This window comes from Cyprinodon tularosa, unplaced genomic scaffold (assembly GCF_016077235.1).
Source record: "Cyprinodon tularosa strain WSP-4 unplaced genomic scaffold, ASM1607723v1 ctg296, whole genome shotgun sequence".
Classification (NCBI taxonomy): domain Eukaryota; kingdom Metazoa; phylum Chordata; class Actinopteri; order Cyprinodontiformes; family Cyprinodontidae; genus Cyprinodon; species Cyprinodon tularosa.
Window position 1 is genome coordinate 84,926 of NW_024039003.1, and position 22,444 is coordinate 107,369.

The 22,444-nt window shown below is 40.1% G+C and overlaps 1 protein-coding gene across 11 annotated transcripts in view; it reads left to right on the forward strand.

The window, feature by feature from the left end:
• Positions 1 to 22,444, forward strand: part of tjp1b (tight junction protein 1b) — a 105,394-nt gene that overhangs the window by 66,819 nt on the left and 16,131 nt on the right. For 7 of the 11 annotated variants that reach the window (XM_038291176.1, XM_038291167.1, XM_038291171.1 and 4 more), the window contains exons 2-19: positions 887 to 943; positions 7,140 to 7,264; positions 7,392 to 7,494; positions 7,645 to 7,954; positions 8,252 to 8,358; positions 8,813 to 8,981; positions 9,068 to 9,212; positions 12,191 to 12,324; positions 13,145 to 13,250; positions 16,233 to 16,383; positions 17,548 to 17,656; positions 17,733 to 17,952; positions 18,045 to 18,229; positions 18,424 to 18,519; positions 18,600 to 18,682; positions 18,784 to 18,994; positions 19,103 to 19,203; positions 19,290 to 19,640. In XM_038291176.1, coding sequence (XP_038147104.1) covers positions 896 to 943; positions 7,140 to 7,264; positions 7,392 to 7,494; positions 7,645 to 7,954; positions 8,252 to 8,358; positions 8,813 to 8,981; positions 9,068 to 9,212; positions 12,191 to 12,324; positions 13,145 to 13,250; positions 16,233 to 16,383; positions 17,548 to 17,656; positions 17,733 to 17,952; positions 18,045 to 18,229; positions 18,424 to 18,519; positions 18,600 to 18,682; positions 18,784 to 18,994; positions 19,103 to 19,203; positions 19,290 to 19,640 — 2,754 coding nt within the window. In that variant the 5' untranslated portion in view covers positions 887 to 895. The remainder of the gene's footprint in view (positions 1 to 886; positions 944 to 7,139; positions 7,265 to 7,391; positions 7,495 to 7,644; positions 7,955 to 8,251; positions 8,359 to 8,812; positions 8,982 to 9,067; positions 9,213 to 12,190; positions 12,325 to 13,144; positions 13,251 to 16,232; positions 16,384 to 17,547; positions 17,657 to 17,732; positions 17,953 to 18,044; positions 18,230 to 18,423; positions 18,520 to 18,599; positions 18,683 to 18,783; positions 18,995 to 19,102; positions 19,204 to 19,289; positions 19,641 to 22,444) is intronic. The other 4 variants (XM_038291177.1, XM_038291179.1, XM_038291168.1 and 1 more) reach the window with 1 other exon arrangement.

Sequence of the window (22,444 nt, forward strand, 5' to 3'; positions counted from 1 at the left end):
TTAATGTTGGCAGTGGGCTTTAGGCTGCCCTGCAAGGCTTTAAACCTGGGTTTAACCGCAGACTAAGCCATTCTCAAGCACATATCAAGGAGCTCATTTTGAGCCTGGATCCAGATTTATTGTTGATTCTGTTCATGGTGGAGAATCCTGCTTCACAGCAGCAGGTTGAGCCAAACATCCTCTAAATGTGCAGGGTCATCTTTGAGCACGCCATTTCACTTTTCTTTCACCAGTTCACCGCAGTTCTTCCAGCAGTCCACGCTTTCTCTGCTCTCTTTTTCTCATGGTCTTCTCCTTCTTTCCCATCGCCCGGCTTGCCACAGGTTTGCCTGCTGTGTCTAAAAGTAGCAGCAGCAGCAACCCAGACTGACAGCTCATTGGCTCATTTGGATCACGTGCAGCCTGGAGCCGGACGCTCCCCAGGGCTTTACCGTATTAACAGGAGAAGAGGCGCAAGTGAAATTAGACACTGTCGTCAGACAACAGGCAGTAATTTATAAATGTTTTAAATCAGGTTTGTTCCAGATTAGCCAGCAGGTGGGTCTGGATCCGTACCACAGCCCGCTTATCGGAAACCTCTGTTACAGAGGAAGTTAGACATTAGAGAACAACAACAAACCTTTTCAATAGTCGACCGTTTGTGAGCTTGTTGCTTTCTGGTCAAGCCTGGCCTGAAAGATCGGTCAAATAAGGGAACACATCTGTGCATTTTGAATGTGTTTCATAATATACCACATATTGAAATGAAAGAAAATTGTTCCAATACACACTCTTGTTTTTTGTCCTTCTTTGATCATGTTAACAGTTTTGCCAAAACCGTTTTCAGCTTTTTACCCCTTTGTTGTAAATTGCATTTGAACTTTTATGTTGATCTTTTGTCTTCCAGAGTGCAGCGATGGAGGAGACAGTCATTTGGGAACAGCACACAGTTACACTACACAGGGTAGGTATTTGTTATCCTCACTCTGCTCTTAGCATCCATCTTTGTCTGAGCCGCTAGAGCACCGTCTCACCCTTTCCTCCAGACCAGCTTTTATCTCCCTATTTATACCCCATATCACAATTTGTAAGGATATTTAAAAGTGTGTGTCAATAAATTAGAGTACCGTTGAAACTTTCCTTTATTTCAGGAACTCAACTCATCAAGTAAAACACATAATGACTCGCAGATCAACCTTTTCAGACCGTCTTTCTGTAAATTAAAACAATCCTCAACTGAAAGCTAATGAAAACAAATTTAACAGTTTTTTTTTCTGGTCTGTTTTGTTTCATGAAAATAAAATATGAATAGAAACAACTTTTAAAAACTATTCCAGTTATTCTTTTGTCACTGAAAAAAATAATGCAACCGTTTTTGGCATTTACTTAATCATATTTAGTTACTTTAACACAATTGTTTCATGTTTAAGGGTAGGACAAAAAACAATTCTGTTAAAATAACTAAATAGGATTAAGTAAATGCCAAAAGCGGTTGCATTATTTTGTTCAGCGTTAACATGACATTAATAATTGTTTATGGACCAGAAATACTTTGGCGGATCTTGTTCTGTGCATTTATACATCACATATGTTTATTTGTGAAAATTGGGACCAATCTAGCTCCATACTATGAAAGCTGAAAAGTAGAGAAGTCGACTTGACTATTTAACCCCTTGAACCCTACGGACCCACCGGCGGGTCCAGCTGCTACGTGACCGTAATTTTACCAAACCACCAGTATTGATGTAAAAAACACATTTGGCACAGTTTGGTGACATTTATGGATAAATGTGCCAAAATGGCCTCTCCGCCTAAGAAATTTCTCACTAATACCATTCTAAAATAAATATGATTCATCTGATTGAGTCCAAATTTTGTATATTTTTACACAACATTTAGATTTGAAAGTCTGTACTACTTTTTTGTGCTATAAATAATATTTTGGTAGTGTTTTGCAATGTTTATTTCAAAGAAAATTTTGGCGAGGTTCAAAAAATGCAAAATATTTTGTATTTTGTCTCTAATATTTCAGGCAGGGTCAAAGCTACAATGGTGCTGACACCAGAAAACCATTCTATGACATCTTACCTTTACAGACGTACCAAAAGTTTCTTCTTAAATCTAATAGCTGTGAGGCTATAAGTTATTTACTTTTGTGTGTTTTTGTCAGGCAGAAATTTATTTATACCCCCTTAGGGTGTAAGAGGTTAAGCATCTTGTTTTTTAGATGATGAATATTTAAGGACATTTTCTTTAGCTTTTTGTTCCCAGTTTACATGAAATTAAAGTGCAACTAAATCCCAAGCTGATAAACATGGTTTTAAAATTAGTTGATATGCTCTGCCATTGAAATGAAAGAAGGTTTGACACAAAAAAATTTGCAATTAGTGGAATAAAGCCGAGCATTTACTGTACGATTTTTTGCCCTTTTCGGGACGACTTTCCAGTTGCAATTTTCAGCCTGACCATGTGTCGTGTTACAGGGGGTAACGAGGGGCGATCAGCCTCTAACGACCCACCTCTCCATCAGGAATTGTAAGTTCGGGAAAAAATGAAACATTTTTGATTATCAGTCGTTGGCAAATCGCTCAGTGCGCAAACAAAGATTCTTCTTCTTCTTCTTCTTCCTCTCAGATGAAATCACAGAATCATGGCGGGGGGGCAATGAGTGAAATGGAGTTCTTTCTGTCAAACTGACAGACCGTAGTAGCCATGTTTGCTCAGCCATGTCTTTGTCCAAACACGTCGTCTCCTTTTCTTTTTAGGTCTTTCAGCACAAAATCGCCCAAATATCCAAGGCAGCGCGTTTCACTCTAGTGAGCTTCATGTTCCTCTTATACTCTTTTATTTTCCGGATAGACGTGTCCGAGTACAGCCATCTTACTGCGGAGCTGAGTCCCACCTGGTTTTTAGACGTACAGTGTGAGCAGGTAGATCGCATCAGAGCGTCGGGTCGCACAGTGAAAGAACAAACATGGTGATCTGTGAGCTCACACTGTACGACAGCTGAGTGCAACGATTGCACAAAAAATTGGACAGTGTATGCCCCGCTTCACTAAATCAGCTATTTTAACCATTTTAAATGAAACTCAGAACAAAAAGTGACAGGGTGACTAGCATACAATACAGAGTAAAACACGTGATATATATTTATTACACACAAAGTGAAATATTTTTAGTTTTTATTTCTGGAAATCTGGTAAAAACGGGGCGGCCCGTGTAGCTGATTGACAGTTGCCTTTTGTATCTATGCTTCTTTTTCTACGTCTGCTTCTGTCTCCTTGAACCCCAGTGGGCCTCAGCAGATGGCCGCTCACACTGAGCCTGGTTCTGCTGTTAACAGGGGGTTCTTCCTCTCCACTGTCGCTACAAGCATGCTTAGTGTGATGGATTGCTGAAGAGTCAATGAGTCGATGCAATCAGCTGGTTTTCCTTAGATAGAAAACTTTGAATCAATCTGACTGGAACGAAGTGCCTTGAGAGGACATGTGAATTTGCAATATTGAAATAAACTAAACTGATATTTATTCCATTAATCTAGACTCTGTCTCAAAACTAGGGATGGGGATCGTTAATATTTATTGATATCGATACCTTTATCGATACTCCTTATCTATCCGAGTCTTTATCGATACCACTATCGATACTTTTCTGTTATTTGGTGGAAAGACGATGCAACAATTTTTTTTAACAGAACTGGTATTGCTTTTATTGCTTAACAAGTGAGCATAACAAAAGCGTTTCTAGCCTTCAATAAACATGGCTAATGTAATAGGCCACTTCGAAATGACATAAAACTAACTAGAATATATTTTTACAATTGTTGGTTAATTTATTGTCTACTGTCACTTTTCATCATGTTTTTAGAGATTAGGAAAATGTTTAACAAATAAATAATTGTATTTTAAATTAAATGTAATTTTTAATAAATGTTGGCATCAGTAGTTTAATTATATATTCTAAAATAATTAGAGCAATATACAACTGTATTACTCGTGTTTCTCGCCAAAAACTCAATTTCCCGTTTTCTTTACGTTACACATGAACGCATCATGATAACCTAATTGTCGTTTTACTGAGCCAATCTGAACACATCATCACGCAGCACGTCTGAAACTTTATTTACTTTTCAAGCTAACTAGCTTGTATGCTTCCGATTACAAGACGGATTTCACAATTACTATTTTTAACTGACCGGACAAGCTACAGAGTCTGTGTGCGCGCTGAGCAGTGGTACTCTGAGTGGATGATGAAGACGGGCCCGACTGTGGCAGCTGCAGGAGGAGGAGGAGTCTTTTCTGTTCAGCCATTCTCGAGTCGTGAGCGAAGTTAAATGCCAGACTTCAATTGTTTTACTTTTAATATCTTTTTGCTTACAATTTCATTCCAAAACATTGGTGGACACGCTGCAGTGATTGGATTGATTAGATTTAAATGCTGTGACGCGACTCGAGGGACACACAATATGTTACAGGACCTCCGGGAGAAAAAAAAAAAAAACGACCAGACTCGATAGTGGTATCGATAAGCCCAAACGTTATTGATTTTCGGGTTTTGAAAAAAGTGGAACCGGGTCCTTGATGGAACCGGGTTTTGATCCCCATCCGTACTCATAACAGAAACCAAACTTCAGCTTTTAGAAAATAATAATGTTACATAAGACCATGGTATTTTAATGGAGCAATGTTAGTTCAGTGAACATACACTATATTGCCAAAAGTATTTGCTCACCTGCCTTGACTCACATATGAGCTTAAGTGACATCCCGTTCCTAATCCATAGGGTTCAATATGACGTCGGTCCACCCTTTGCAGCTAGAACAGCTTCAACTCTTCTGGGAAGGCTGTCCACAAGGTTTAGGAGTGTGTTTATGGGAATTTTTGACCATTCTTCCAGAAGCGCATTTGTGAGGTCGCACACTGATGTTGGACGAGAAGGCCTGGCTCTCAGTCTCCGCTCTAATTCATCCCAAAGGTGTTCTATCGGGTTGAGGTCAGGACTCTGTGCAGGCCAGTCAAGTTCATCCACACCAGACTCTGTCATCCATGTCTTTATGGACCTTGCTTTGTGCACTGGTGCACAGTCATGTTGGAAGAGGAAGGGGCCAGCTCCAAACTGTTCCCACAAAGTTGGGAGCATGGAATTGTCCAAAATGTCTTGGTATGCTGAAGCATTCAGAGTTCCTTTCACTGGAACTAAGGGGCCAAGCCCAGCTCCTGAAAAACAACCCCACACCATAATCCCCCCTCCACCAAACTTTACACTTGGCACAATGCAGTCAGACAAGTACCGTTCTCCTGGCAACCGCCAAACCCAGACCCGTCCATCAGATTGCCAGATGGAGAAGCGCGATTCGTCACTCCAGAGAACGCGTCTCCACTGCTCTAGAGTCCAGTGGCGGCGTGCTTTACACCACCGCATCCGACGCTTTGCATTGCACTTGGTGATGTATGGCTTGGATGCAGCTGCTCGACCATGGAAACCCATTCCATGAAGCTCTCTGCGCACTGTTCTTGAGCTAATCTGAAGGCCACATGAAGTTTGGAGGTCTGTAGTGATTGACTCTGCAGAAAGTTGGCGACCTCTTCGCACTATGCGCGTCAGCATCCGCTGACCCCGCTCCGTCAGTTTACGTGGCCTACCACTTCGTGGCTGAGTTGCTGTCGTTCCCAAACACTTCCATTTTCTTATAATACAGCTGACAGTTGACTGTGGAATATTTAGGAGCGAGGAAATTTCACGACTGGATTTGTTGCACAGGTGGCATCCTATCACAGTTCCACGCTGGAATTTACTGAGCTCCTGAGAGCGACCCATTCTTTCACAAATGTTTGTAAAAACAGTCTGCATGCCTAGGTGCTTGAATTTATACACCTGTGGCCATGGAAGTGATTGGAACACCTGATTCCAATAATTTGGATGGGTGAGCAAATACTTTTGGCAATATAGTGTATGTCCATGTACTGTGTAGTGTAGGGTCTCCTTGTCCCTATTACTGCATTAAAGCTGCATCAGCCTGTGGATCTGCTAAGGTGTTCAAGAGCTCAGGTTGCTTTAATGCTGACCTTCAGCCGGTGTCCACTGTTGACTTTCCTCTTCCTCTTGTTAGAAAATCCTTCATAATCAGTATAAAGATGTCAGCAGAAAGAAGCAAAAAGTGCTTTATAGTTTTGTGTTGAACAGCTGGACTTACTCCAGACTTAACCCAGTGAAGACCAGTTTATTCCTTTTTGTCTTTATCCCAGATAAGATATTTCCTGCACACTTACTCTTAAGATTGATTTCTCAATTTGGTTTCTCAATTCACGAGAATGTGAGTATAGACTGGTGTTCTCCCAAAGTATGTTTTTGAGAAGAACGCAGGAAAGTGTGGACTTAAAGAGATTGGGAGCAGCCAGCATAAATATGGCTCAATTGGAACAGAAGTGTACTGAAAAATGTACTGATTCTTACTTTTTTCATTTAGTGGGGGAATAATAATAAACACAGTCAGATAAACACAAATCAAATGAAAACGGGCTAACGTTAGTCCGTCTGCAGCAGCCAGGGCTAACGTTAGTCCGTCTGCAGCAGCCAGGGCTAACGTTAGCCCGTCTGCAGCAGCCAGGGCTAACGTTAGCCCGTCTGCAGCAGCCAGGGCTAACGTTAGCCAAAAAATAGGAACAAATCAAAATGTTTCAGCTTTCCAACTGCTGAACAAACGAGGTCATCTGCAGTAAATAAAATGTTGCAATAAAACACACTACAGTTCTATTCAAAGTCACAAAACTACAATCTTTCAATAATATTATCATTTTTTTTAAGTTTCTTTATTTTACTATTTAACATAATTCAACATCTTTTTTTAAAATTACCTCTAAAAATGGATCATTTATCCTATTGATTTCTACCCCTATTCTATTTTAGTATTTATCAAAATAAATATTTTATATAATTTTCTTTATTAACAATTTAAAAAGAAAATGTGGACAAAGCTTTTTTTTAGTTGTTAAACATAACTGTAAATATTAAATTCACAGATTGGTTACTGTCTAATTTTAGCCCTGATGAGTGTGTATGGAAAGCAACAGTAGATAACATGTCAGTCTTTATTATTATTATTATTATTATTATTATTATAGAAATCTTAGAACGGTTTTATGTTTTTTCTCTGTGTGCAGGCACCAGGGTTCGGATTTGGGATAGCCATATCAGGAGGTCGGGATAACCCTCATTTTCAGAGCGGCGAGACCTCCATCGTTATCTCAGACGTGCTGAAAGGAGGCCCTGCAGAAGGCCTGCTGCAGTAAGATTCTGTTCTTGGATCAAATTATGTGTTTTAGCTTTGAGTTACTCCCCATGAATAATTAGTACATTAGACATGCTTCAGAGAGACTCCAGTCTGTCTGTTCTTTCTACTTTTTTGCCTGTAGGGAAAATGACAGAGTGGTTATGGTCAATGCTGTGTCCATGGACAATGTGGAGCATGCGTACGCTGTCCAGCAGCTTCGCAAAAGTGGGAAAATTGCCAAAATCGTGAGTGTCACAAAGGGTCGTGAAATGTTTACTAGACAGACATTTTTCTTTTAGGAAAGCAAAGAAAAGCAAAGTCTAGGGAACTAATTAACTGATTTATTGAAATGAAATGTTAGTCATCTTGATCCTGATCCTCATTTCTTTTGTCAGACAATCAGACGGAAGAGGAAGGTGCACGTTCCCATGGGCCGGCTGGGGGAGAGAGAAACGATGTCGGAACACGACGAAGAGGAGGACAGCTACGACGAAGAAATATACGAGACGCGGAGCGGGCGCAGTGGTGCTTACAGTGGCATAGGCGGGGCCATGGGCAGACGCAGCGGTCGGAGCAGCGGACGAAGGGACCGCGAGCGCAGCGGGTCACGAGAGAGAAGCATGTCCCCGCGCTCGGACCGCCGCTCGCACAACCTCCCCCCTCGCCCCGCCAAGGTCACGCTCGTCAAATCCCGCAAAAATGAAGGTGAGGCTCGAAAAGTCGGGGATAGAAATGAATAACGGGGCATTGCCGTTTCATGCACCCGACCTTAGCCAAGTAAATCTTCCAAATCAGCTCTGGGTGAGAGCCAGAGTAAATAGAAGTTGCCAGCCTTAGCAAAATCTGAGTAAACTCAAGTAAATAAGTAAAAGAGCAATTAATCTTCTTTAATGTTAATCCCAGCGGGAGCAGCAGCTGTCAGCAGAGCTTTTGGTGTGGTCCCGCTGTCCTGTGAACTCTCTGTGCTAACATGCTCTTTGTTGCTGTCGTTCACTCTGTAAGCAGAATATGGCCTGCGCCTGGCCAGCCACATCTTTGTCAAGGACATCTCCCCCGAGAGCCTGGCCGCCAGGGATGGCAACATCCAGGAGGGGGACGTGGTACTGAAGGTACGGAGATTTAAGCAAAATCTCCTACCGTGTTTTATTATGGACAACAGAAACTGTTTATCTTATTCAGAATGTTTTCCTCCCCAATGCTGCATCACAACACATCAATTTTCCTTGATTTAGGTTCGTTCTCATCGAAAGATATTGCATTTTACCTCTGTTCTTTAAATAATCACTTATTTTCACTATTTGTCTGTAAATTGTACATCTGCATTCTTTAAAATCACTATTTTCAATGATTTAATGGTTGGCTGTAGCACAAAAAATAACTTTTACACACCTAAACGTTTGTTTTTACAGCTCTATGTATAACCTGGCATTTTTTTATTTATTTAATACATAGTTTTTCTTTATTGAAGGTTTAAGTATTAAAGGTCAATAATTAGTAAAAACTGCATTTTGATCGGGTGACTGTTTTCCTAGAGCTGATATCTTCTTCTTTGGCTTGTCTCAGATTAATGGCACAGTGACAGAGAACCTCTCCTTGATAGACGCTAAGAAACTGATTGAAAGGTCAAAGGGCAAACTAAAAATGGTTGTTCAGAGAGACGACAGGGCGACCCTCCTCAACATCCCTGACCTCGATGACAGCATTCCTTCAGCTAACGCCTCCGACAGAGATGGTGAGTGTGGAGTATTCCGCTGAAAGGAGCGTGGAGTAATTCCTACATGATGGTGTTCTCTGAACACGTGACTTTTCTTTCACCAGACATTTCAGACATCCATTCTATGGCATCCGATCATTCCAACCGATCACACGACAGACACCGTAGCAGCCGCTCCCGCTCCCCGGACAGGAGGTCCGAACCCTCAGACCACTCCCGACATTCACCACAACAAATCAGCAATGGCAGGTAAAAATCTATTCCGCCGTGTTTGATTGATAAATGTAAAGGTGGTTTGAATTAAATCAGTCGGGAATATTCTGGATTTTACCAGAAAATGAAAATCTGTGATATGGAGTTAGATCGGTCTCAATTTTCACAAATACACATATGTGATTCATACATGCACAGGACAAGATCCACACACACACAGCGTGTAATTTTATTTATAATTGTTTATGGACCAGAAATACTTTGGCAAATCTTGTTCTATACATTTATAGATCACATATGTTAATTTGTGAAAATTGAGACCGATCTAGCTCCATACTGTGAAAGCTGAAAAGTAGAAAAGTCGACTTTTATTTAACCATCTTGTTCTTTAGATGATTAATATTTAAGGTGAAAACATTTAGTTTTTTTGTCCCAGTGCATGTAATAGATAACCTGACTCCGCCAGATGGATTTGCTCCGCATATCCATCTGGAAACCTTCCGTTGAAGTAATTTTTGGAAGGGGAGAAAATACTGGTTAGCTGATTGGCCTATGTTGGTGATAGACGGGCCAAATAAACCAATCAGATCAACAAAGCATATGACGTACTAACAGAGCGACGACGAAAACACAACCACAAGCCAGGCTACTCTTGCCTTAATTAGTCCGGAGAAGAGCATAAACATCTTTTCCTCTGAGAAAAGCCTCCAGAGCAGTGTTTTGCTCTTCTTTCAGTGAAGAAATACTCTGTAATTCCGATAAAACTTGCTCGATAGCCACGCTAACGCTAGTTTCATCGGCTGAAGCCGCCATGTTCTTTAGACTGAACTGTCGCGCTTCTCGTTGCGTCACACCTCAACCCGCCGCAAAGCCAACGCTGATTGGACGTTCCTTTGGTGAACGGCTCCAAATTTTCTTTAACGGAGAGTAGGGATGGGCGATATGGACTAAAAAATTGATCACGATAATTTCTAGGTTTTACCACGATAACGATAAGTGACGATAAAAAACAAAACAAAAACACAATATCAGCCTAATGTATCAAACCAATCAAACAAGCCTGAAATATGAGAACAAATTTCACATTTATTTAAATGCTACACAGCAAATATAACTTGGCTAATAAAAGTTGCAAAGTAGTGCAACTGTAAATACAACCTGATAAATTGAGAAACAGAACTTAAAAGTATTTCACTGCAAATTTAAACTAATGAGTAATCACCTCCTAATATAAATAGATGTGTAAATGACCAGTTGCTGGAACATGCCATATATTGGATAAATAAATACCAGTGCAAGTTCTAACATGTTATATCAACCTGTAACAACCTTTTTTGCTGTTGGGCTACAAAAATGTGCAAATGGTATGATAAATAAAGGGAAAAAAACAGAAAAATCTAAATACTAAAATTGAAATTTCAATAAATTCCAAAAAACATGTAAAACCTGAAATACTTCTTTGTGCAAGAATGTACAAATAAGACTAGCAGGATTGTCAGCATGCTAAACATTAAATAAAAATAAATAATTTCAATAAATTTAAAAAGAATATAAAAACTCAAATACCTCTCAATCTGTGATTAAAGCGGCAACATATCTTTAGCCAGGCAAAACGCAACGGCCTCTGTTAACTCTTTCCATCGCTTGCTTTGGCTGTCATATGGTGTGGAATGAGCAAACGCATCGGCAAGTTTTGTTTGAGTGGCAGTCGGTTTCTTAACAGAGGTTTTCGAAGTCGAGGATTCTGCTGCATCGCAGCGCATCTTCTGACTAGCATCATATTCCGGTTTGTGTTTTAGGTGGTGAAATAAATTGGTAGTGTCGCTGTCCTTTGTCTTCACAGGTTGTCTGCAAACTTTGCATATTACGACTTTCTGCTCCGTATCAGACTTTTTAAATCCAAACCAGTTCCAGATAACGGAGCTGGAGCCTCTTTTAGGAACCAGGTCTTGGGGCACGTCTCCTCCACCTTCCGCCATGCTTGTTGTTTGCGCATGGCTCGCACGTGAGTTGGACTGCAGGTGTGTCACGTGCAGTATACGTCACCGGCGGGAGTTTATCGTTTTTATCGCGAGATGACAAATTGTTACCATGAGGAATTTCTTTGACGATATATCGCACACAATAACATATCGCCCATCCCTAACGGAGAGTCTCCAGACTGATTAACGAGTGAAACCTTGAAAGCTCGCAAGATCAGGATGGTCTCACGAGGCTAGGGAAAAGATGCCATAACATCATGCTTTTATGGGTTCCAATAAAAAAATAATCTACACTAATACAGAGACGCATCATTAAAAAAATATTGCCCGTTGCTCTTATTGACGCTCACTTAAGAATATGGACTACTAAGACTACTATGTTTTCTCCTTTAGATTCCTGATCATTTAAGCTCGTTTACATATTTTTAGCTCCCACTATGCAAAAAAACAACTTATTTTTTATCTTAATTTAAGTTAAATACAATTACCTTGACTGGTATAAACTTTTTGAATTGACTTTGCATGTAAACTAGCTACTTCTGCTGCCTCTGCTGCTTGCGGTCTGAACGTAGCATTAGTATATAGTCACAGAGTATGACTAAAAGGTGATCCAACTACTAGAGCTTTGGTTTACAAAGACAGCAGTAGTTCCATTTTTTTACTAAGTGGGAACTCAAGTTGTGTATTTTCAGAGAGAATATGTATCTAAGAATAAAAAAATAAATAAAATACATAAAATGATTTAAAACTAGACCTCACAACCAAGAAAGTTTTTTTTTAAAGACGATCTGGAGGACAGAATTCACTGTGACACCTTAGATAAGCTAGGCTAAAAATAGAGCAGCAGAAAAGTGGACAGGCAAAGCAATGACCTTCATGAATAAGATGCTGTTCTTTCACCTGTGCTCTGCTCCCGTGTAAGTCTGCACACGAGAGAACTTCACAGGCTGCAAAGCTTCACGCTCCAGAGTTATTCTTCTCCTTTTCCAGAGATTAGTGCTTTAAAAATAAATTATTTTCTACTATCTGCAGTCACAGAAGTCGCGATGATGAACGGATGTCGAAGTCTGCTTCAACACCAGCAAAGCTAGTGGAGGATATTCCTCTCCCTAAACCGAAGGATTCGGCTGTTGCAAGAGAGGAGAAACAGCTCCCACCCCTCCCAGGTCAGAGATCAGTAACCCTGAAAACTTGGTTGGGTATAAGAAATGGAAATCGATCAGATATCTTTCTCCCATCCATCCTTCCATTAGCAAAGGGCTGGATATAAAAGAAAATGTCTTATTGAAGTTAATTTGGGTTTAGAACCAGTTCTTTTTGCCCTTTTTAAAAACACAACCACCCTGATAAGTTGGACCCAGACGCCTGCTGAGTCTGGCTGAGTTTGCCTGGAGCCAAGTGAAAATAAACCATATGAGTTGATGGAGTCTGACGTTTCTCTCTAGCCTGCAGCACTCTGCTGTCTTTGGCTTCGACCTCCCAGCGAAGGACACTGTGTGCTTTGTGTGTTTGTGTTTGCACAAACGCCTGAGTGATACTAAGGGACTGTCGTGTTTTTTTTTTCATTGGTGTTTATTCTCAGTGGTTCATATGCATTTTTTGTTTACACTGCAAAAAACATCTAGAAATAAGTAAAAAATGTCTTAAATTAAGTGTATTTACCCTTAATTTGAGCAGGTAAAAAGGATGATCTGCCAATGGAATGAGTGTTTTTACTCCTAAAATAAGATAATTAGATAATATACACTTGAAATAAGACAAAGTAATTGTTTTTTTCTTATTTTAAATGTAAATTGTCTTGTTCCATTGGCAAAGTGTCTCACTTAAATCCTCAATTCAAGAAGAAATGCACTTAATTTGAGCAAAAGTGACTTATTTAGATTTCCATTTTTTGCAGTGTATATATTTTATGGATAACTGGTGTGAGATTTCACGCTCTGCAGGAGTTACCATGATTTTTATTTTCCTTTTTTTTTCAATTTGTAGAGCCCAAGCCAGTTTATGCTCAACCTGGACAGCCGGATGTAGACCTGCCTGTCAGCCCCTCTGATGCCCCTGTGCCAAGCGCTGCCCACGATGACAGCATTCTACGGTAATATAGATAATAAATGGACACTTCAAATCGTTGAAAGGAAGTATTTTAACTGACCATTAAAAGTGAACATTGTTGGTAATTCTTCTCATATCAATGTCATGTTAATTGGAAGGGCTTCTATGTAGAGATTACTAATGATTATAAAGAAGCTTTGATAATTAACAGCTTTGATAAGCTGTGATACGGGAATATTTTTACACAAGTTAGATTTTTTTTTCTGACCCAAAAATTTAAGAAACTTGTGGAACTATACGTGTACTATATCAGTACACGTAGTCAAATATGGAATTGGGTATTTAACCATGTCAACATTCAGCATAAGCTTATTGTAGGCATCAAGAAGCTTCAGGCTCACTTTAATGCATGTTGGTTCAGCATTAACCATCTTTTGATTTGAAGAGAAGCTGAAGGCTTCATAGGTATTCCTTCTCTGTTATTTATCTATTTTAGGGAATACACCGGCAGTAAATCAGCCCCTCTCCATGATCGCCATGCTGTACAGTCGGTAGTGTTCTTTGTCCCCTTTAAAACACTCGTCCCTGGCAGAGGGCTGGTCAGACTGAATCTGGTTCTGCTTGAGGTTCCTTTCATATCCAGCAGGGAGGTGTAAGAAACCTCTTCCTCTCCACTGTCGCTACATGCATGATCTTTGTGAGGAATTGCTGTAGAGTAAATACCACAATTTAAGTGAATATCTATTTTGGCCACATGCTCATCCATGAGGAAAGGAACCTGCAAAGTCAAAGACTGTGCAGTCAGCTAAGTCTCTTTAGATAGAAAACACTATTCAAAAAACGTCATCCCTGGGTATCTAACGAATGACAATATAGTCAAATTGGTTAAAAGTTTCTATCAGAGAAAAACAGTTGTGTGCATTGAGTCATTAAATGGCAAGACATGCTCCTCCAGGATCATTGGTGAAGAATTTCGCTTTTACTTTTCTTCAGCAAATCACTCACACAAAGAATGCACATGGTGACACTGGAGAGGAAAAACTCCCTTTTGACAGGAAACCTCCAGCAGAACCAGGGTCAGTGTGAGCGGCCATCTGCCTAGGATGACTGGGGTTCAAGGAGACAGAAGCAGACATAGAAAAAGAAGCATAGATACAAAATGCAACTGTTAAGTACGTAAACTAAATAGCCCTTTCCGTGAAAGGCACGTTCAGTCAGACGAGCTCCGAGCCGGCTCCCATATTAAAGGACGAAAGGGAGCACATCCTGTTAGTCGCATTAAAGAAACAGGACTAGACTGGAAAACAGGCCAAGCTCCGACATCTGTAAACAAAGGTGTTGATGGCAGCAGCACAGCCGATATTTTAATCCAGGATGGAATCACAGCCAAAATGGAGCAGATTAAATCAACATGATTAGAAAAAGCAGATAGAACATAAAAATATGGGAGAAGCATATAAATGCTGCAGATTGGGAGAATAGAGTTAAAATGAAGCAGAATGATGAAAAGGGGTCCCTATGTCCTCCAGCAGCCTAAACCTATAGCAGCATAAATATAGAAACTGGCTCAGAATAACCAACTGTTTTGGATGTGACAGTGGTTGAGCAAATGCATTGTGCTTTGAGATGATGTATTATGTTACATCTGATCTAAATCAATTTAACTGAACTAAGTAGGGATGCACGATATTGGGATTTTGGCCGATATCCGATATGCCAATATTTTAAAACTCATGTAGCCGATAACCGATATCGATACCGATGTTAAAGCTGGACAAAAATACGTAGTCATTGAAAATAGCAGTTTTGTTATCCATTTCTGACACTTTGAAATATAATATACTCAAATATATTTTCATATGCTGATATCAAATCGATTTTTAAAAACGCGGTATCGATCTATTTTACTTTTAAAATCTCGTGAAATTTCATCGTTCTGTTACAAACTCTCGGGATATTTTGCAAATTCTTGTGAGATTTTGTTAGTAAAATAGATCGATACAGCGTCAATATATCAACATATAAAAATATGGCAAAATTTCGTGAATTTTCGGGGGATTTCGTAGCATAACGATGACATATAGCAATATTTCATTAGTAAAAGAGATTGATATGGTGTTTTTAAATGGCAATATATCAGCATATGAAGATATTGGGATATTTTAATGGATCAATATTTTTTCCCTCGTCTTTAGAAGTTTTTTAGTCTGTAAAAAATACGTTTTTGAGGAAGAAGAAGAAGTAGTATTTTTTAGAAACTCAGAAGCTGATCAAATATCGGGTTAAATATCGGTGGGGTGGCCGATGTCCGATATTCACATTTAAGGCCGATACAGGCCGATACCGATAGGGGGCCGATTATATCGTGCATCCCTAGAACTAAGTATAATTTAGTTGAAATTAATTGAAAGAAAGAAAAACAGAAAAGAAAATGTTGCTCCTTCAGGACAAAACCCTAAACACTCACCTAACTAAATGAATCATCAGACGTAAGGCTCTGGTGTCCATGTGACTTGAAAGAAGACATTTGAACAAACATCCATAGGTATAGGTATGTGTAAATTTGACTCTATGTTTAAATATTGCTTAAAGGTTGTATCATCTGGTGTCCTGTTTTTTGAAAGAATATTCGCTGCTTATGTGAGGATTTGGACAATCATTACACCTTTAAAGAATGATGGTTAATCTGTGACTTACAAAGCCTTAAACTCACATAAATAATGATGCCTTTGATAATGTATGCGAACTGGTCTGAGACTGATTATCTTCCATGCTCAGGTTTGTGTTTTTGATAGCTTTAAAGTCAAGATGCAAATTTGTCATTTGTGAGTCTGATCTGTTCCTACTGGCCATCAGTGGCAGCAGAAGAAATTGAGAAGCGTTCTGGCTTCTTAGAGCGTAATTTTAAAAACCTCTGTATTCTCCTGTCTGTCACCTTATAGTCATTTAGATTTTAGCCAATAAAGGAAACCCAGGTGTGGCTTATTTTTATTTTTATTCACTGAACTTGTACATTTCTCCTCAGGCCGAGCATGAAGCTGGTGAAGTTCAAGAAGGGGGAGAGTGTGGGTCTGCGTCTGGCTGGAGGGAACGACGTGGGCATCTTTGTCGCCGGAGTGCTGGAGGATAGCCCAGCTGCTAAGGAAGGCCTGGAGGAGGGCGACCAAATTCTCAGGGTAAAATCAGTGAACGGTTCAATTCAATTTATTTCTATAGCACCAATTCACAACACGTCATCTCAAGGCACTCTACAGTTAACCGGATAATCCAGTCAAATTGGTTCAAAGTTTTCTATCTAAGGAAAACCAGTTGATTGCATCGACTCATTGACTCTTCAGCAATCCCTCACACTAAGCATGCTTGTAGCGACAGTGGAGAGGAAAAACTCCCTTTGAACAGGAAGAAACCTCCAGCAGAACCAGGCTCAGTGTGAGCAGCCATCTGCTGAGGCCCACTGGGGTTCAAGGAGACAGAAGCAGACATAGAAAAAGAAGCATAGACGCAAAAAATCAACTGTAAAAGGCGGCCCCGTCCAGGAAACACACAGCCAGGCAGACGAGCTCCGAGCCAGCTCCCATGTCAGAGGATGAAGAGAGCACATCCAGTTAGTCACAGTCAGAGAAACAGGACTACACTGGAAAACAGGCCAAGCTCCAACATCTAGAAACAAAGGTGTTGATGGCAGCAGCACAGCTGATATTTCTCTCCAGGATGGAGTCACAGCCAAACAGGAACAGACCAGATGAAGCTACTATGAGAAAAAGCAGAGAGAGCAGAACGTTAGAGATTGAACTAACAGATTCTGCAGAGTGGGAGAATAGAGATAGAATGAAGCAGAATGATGAAAAAGGGGTCCCTATGTCCTCCAGCAGTCTAAGCCTATAGCAGCAGAACTATAGAGATAGCTCAGGATAACCTGAGCCACTCTAACTAGAAGCTTTATCAAAAAGGAAAGTTTTAAGCCTAGCCTTAAAAGTAGACATAAAAATAAATCAAGACCTTTTTTTAAATGTAATTCATCTTGAGGCATTTTTTGAGTTAACAGCCTTGTTTTATAGGCATTACATCCTTTAGCATTCCCTGTTTTAGTTCACTTACAGGTTGTAAGAAAAATCCTTTATCTTTAAGTTAGTCTCCTAGAAGTGGCCCCTTAGAAGCAAGCACAAACACATTTTCCTCATCCCGTGTTCGTCCAATTTCCCACACACTCGTATGTCTTCCTGTTTGTATGCGTTCTTCTCTCCAGCTGTATTATGTAATGTCAAAAGTTTTTTTGACTACATAAACCTTGTAGCTTGTAGTGTGAAGGACTTATGGGATAATGTTTTCTCAACTTTCAGGTAAATAATGTTGATTTTGCAAACATAATCCGAGAGGAGGCAGTGCTATTCCTTCTGGATCTTCCTAAGGGCGAGGAGGTCACCATTCTGGCTCAGAAGAAAAAAGATGGTAACCGGAGAGGAAGCATGAATGTGATGACATGATCAGCTCGGTGTGAATGACCAGCCGGTCTTTGTTTTTACAGTTTATCGACGGATCGTGGAGTCGGACGTTGGGGACTCTTTCTACATCCGCACACATTTCGAGTACGAGAAGGAATCTCCATACGGGTTAAGCTTTAACAAGGGCGAGGTTTTCCGAGTGGTCGACACGCTCTACAATGGAAAGCTAGGTTCTTGGTTGGCTATTCGCATTGGAAAGAACCACCAGGAGGTGGAGAGGGGGATCATCCCCAACAAAAACAGGTGGAAGCATCACGCCTCTCTCCATGGTAACTGGGTGGTCGGCGGCGGCTGTGTTACATCATCAGTGTCCGTCTTTGTCTTTCTGTCAACAGAGCGGAGCAGCTCTCAAGTGTTCAGTACACGCTTCCCAAAACAGCAGGAGGTGACAGGGCAGATTTCTGGCGGTTCAGAGGTCTTCGGAGCTCAAAGAGGAACCTGAGGAAAAGCAGAGAGGATCTTTCCTCTCAGCCGGTCCAAACAAAGTTCCCTGCTTATGAGAGAGTGGTCCTGAGAGAAGGTGAGATTTTCGAGTCCGTTCATCCTTTCACTTTCACCAGTCTATATTCATCCATCTATATTGATTTTTTTTCTATTTTCACTGTAAAAGTGGGCTGAACAGGAGTCAGAAATGTTTCTCTTTCTTGATCCTCTTTCAGTGGATCTTCCAATCTGATGAGATTTTTCTCCTTAATGTTTTGCTTCTTTGTGCAGCTGGTTTCCTTAGACCGGTGGTAATATTCGGACCTATTGCTGACGTGGCTCGAGAAAAGCTCTCCCGAGAGGAGCCAGATCTCTTTGAACTTGCAAGTATGTTTGATATTACAGCTCAACGCTTTACTGAGCTCATTGTTTCAATTTTTTAAATTTCTTTACCCGATTTATTTCAGAGAGCGAACCTAGAGATGCAGGAACAGACCAGCGAAGTTCAGGAATCATTCGTCTTCACACCATCAAACAAATCATAGACAGAGTGAGCACACTTGCTGTCGTTTTTCATCTTAAATCCATCTAACATAATCTCTCAATAAACTTTATGTATATATATTCTTTTCTTCATTTTTTACAACAAAGGACAAACACGCTGTGCTGGACATCACCCCAAACGCTGTGGATAGGCTAAACTATGCCCAGTGGTACCCTATAGTAGTCTTCCTAAATCCTGATAGCAAACAGGGTGTGAAGAACATGAGGACAAGACTTTGTCCAGAGTCCAGGAAAAGTGCCAGGAAGCTTTATGAGCGAGCCATTAAACTGAGGAAGAATAATCACCACCTGTTCACTAGTAAGTAGGCACAGTGTGTTGGACAACACTGACTTCAAGCCTAAATGGCCTTTTTTATGCCTTCATATTCCTTGTGAAGTGATTATTACGCAAACTATTTCCTTTTAGCGACCATCAACTTGAACAACATGAATGATGGCTGGTACGGAGCCCTCAAAGAAACCATCCAGCAGCAGCAGAACCAGTTGGTGTGGGTATCAGAGGGCAAGGTGAGACAAACCGCCCGGCCGTAGCTCTGATCCTCATGCTTCTTCTGAGCCAGACGGTTCGGTGACAGATTTTGTGATCTGCTCAGGCGGACGGCACCACAGAGGACGACTTGGATATCCACGACGACCGTCTGTCCTATCTGTCGGCGCCAGGTAGTGAATACTCCATGTATAGCACAGACAGCCGCCACACTTCTGACTACGAGGACACAGATACGGAGGGAGGCGCGTACACGGACCAGGAGTTAGACGAGACGTTAAACGATGAAGTGGGCCTGCCCACGGAGCCGGCCATCACCCGCTCCTCAGAGCCTGTAAGAGAGGACCCTCCTGTGATACAGGACCCCGCTGGATACCCTGGATACCAGCATCCTGTGCAGCCTGACCCAGCCAGCCGAATAGATCCTGCTGGATTCAAGATGGCCGCTCCGCAGCAGGTAGGATTGTACTCGCTAAACGATTAGCTAAATGTATTACTAGAGGGCTATTCATTAGCTCCTGTTTGTATTTGGTGTTGTGTCTGGATCTTTGCTAATATTTAGTAGAGATGCAGCGATCAGAATTTGTGGCTAATTTCCGATATCTGGCTTTTTCGATCTCTGACCTTCTGATTCGGATTTTGATTATTTAGATTTCTTATATATTATGAAAGCAAAAGATATGAGAAAAGTGATTTTTCCTTGCCTTTCTGCTTCATGCAGTCATTCATTATTTATATTCAACGCTGACAGCCTCTACGTTTAAAAGTTTTAATGTGACAATCTCAAAAGATGATGATTGAAAATGTAATAGTAAAATTTACTATTAATAGACATTGGTATCATAAAGGATTTATTTATGCTACTTATCTTAGCAATACTCGCACTAGTACATAGATTCATGCATGTGAGCTAGAAGTAAGCTCTATCAAAGGCAGCAGGAACAAATAAACTGTTTATTTATTTTTTTAAATGATAAACTGAATGTGGAACATTTTAATGAACAGAGTAGATTTTTGTAAATTGGTAAAGATTAGACTTAGATTTGGACTTTTTATTGTCATTTTCTACACACAGCGTGTATACAAAACAAAATTTGGTTCAGTGCAGCTCTCAAGACATTTCCATTTTTAAAGTGCAGCAGGGATAAAATGTAAACATGGTGATCAGATGTAAATATAAGACTGAGAAATGATTTACAGTTTTCCAACATCCTCAGTTTCTTTTTAGAGACAATAGAACCTCAAAGAAAAGATCTCACATGTTTGTCTTATTAAAAGAAAGGCATACCATATCCATAATATTCAGGCTTAATAGTTTTCTTTATCTAGGTGGTTGTTTTGTGTAGTTTTTATAATCTATTCTCAGTCATGAGTCACAGACTTGGACCTTTTCTCCTCCAGAGAAAACACGGGCCAAATTTAGCTAGGTTTATTAAAGTCTGCTTGTGAGGGAAGGTGCTGAATGTAGTACTGCATTACAATAAAAATAAAGAGCAAGCAGTTGTGGGGCATTAAAAGACAGCTCCTTTGTTTTATCTAATAGTCCAAGATCTCAATTCTTCAGGGAAATTTTAGGTGTTTAAATTTTAAGAGTTCTTCTGCATCAACCTCCTGTGCTGCTGTTGAATCTTGGCCAGGCGCTGCACCAAATCGTTCCCAGGGCTGCAGATTGTCCATGAGACATACTTAGAACGTCCCTTATGTGGAAACTTACACAAATTCTGATATTTTAGAGGCCTGAAAACATTTCCAAATCTAAAATGGTCACTGAGAAAGGTTGAAGCTCAATGTGGAAAAACAGAGAAACTTTGTTGTTCCAGTGTTGCCAAGTAAGGAAAGGAACTGTTGGCACTCCTGAAAGGAACTGAAGTCGATTCATTATATTGTATCAATTTACTAAATTTTTCATGTGCATGTATTTGTAATAAGTGTTTAAGGACAGATGACTAATTAATTAACTGATTTTTCGACAAGGGACAGGACACATTAATCAACATTTTGCAATGTAAACATACCCAAGCTGGCTAAATTAAGCTAGTTTTTACCAGGAGTCAGTTTGACTGTTGTCAAAGCCAAGTTAATAGAAGAAAAAAAAGATGATCATTATATTAAAACTTAAACATACAGTAAGAATAAAGAGGGGGAAAAAAAACATACCACCTGTTAACAAAGGAAAGGCAGAAAGTTGTCAAAAACGCTTTGAAATCTTAAAATAACTTTCTCTTTTCAACCTTTCTGTTAGCTTAGTAAATGTGACTCAAAAGAGCCTGATTCTGCTGGAGGTTTCTTCCTTAGATAGAACAATTTTAATCAATTTGACTGGATGACCGTGTTGAATTGTAAAGTGTCTTGAGATGACATGTGTTGTGAATCACTATATAATTTATTCTAGCCAAGGCAAGTTTACTTATAAAGGAAATTTAAGTAGGAAGACAATGCTTTACGTGAAAAATCATAATAGGAAAAAACTCAGAGAAAAGCATATAGGATTTATGGCATAATGGTCATTATATAATTATTGAACATGATTACCGTATTTTCCGGATTATAAGCAGCTACTTTTTCCCCACGCTTTGAACCATGCGGCTTATAAGAACCTCCCGCTTTTCTGTGGATTTTTACTAACCGTCAGAGGGGAAAGTCAAAGTTGGAAAGGAAAGAATAAGGTGCTTATTTTCATTTAGCACAACATGCTAGCAGGAGGCACGACAGAGAACCAAAGTCCCGAATTCACACATTTTGCAATTTATTTGCTGCATTAAACCAATGAGACTGAGCTCAACTCCTGCAGAGCTGAAATAAAGAGGCGACGAAGCCCCAACTTTCAGTAGAAGCTCTTACTGCTGCGAGCTAATAAGCTAACGGGAGTTAGCGTTCTTCTTCGTCCCTACTCCAGGGGCTATATGTAGAGCTCCCCCTACAGGTTTGAGGGGAGACAGTTCAGTAGATCAGCGGCTTATAGCCCGGTGCGGCATACATTTTTACGTTTCAAGTTTTTAAAAAAAGATTTTGTGTACGGAAGAGGATTAGGGCCACAGAAAAAAAAAGAAGTTAACTGATTTTCAAATTTAATTTCAGTTTAGTATGGGAAAAAAGTCAGAATTCTGACTTTAATCTCAAAATTCTGACTTTAATCTCATAATTCTGACTTTTTTTTCCAGAATTCTGACTTTAATCTCAAAATTCTGACTTTAATCTCATAATTCTGACTTTTTTTTCCAGAATTCTGACTTTAATCTCATAATTCTGACTTTTTTTTCC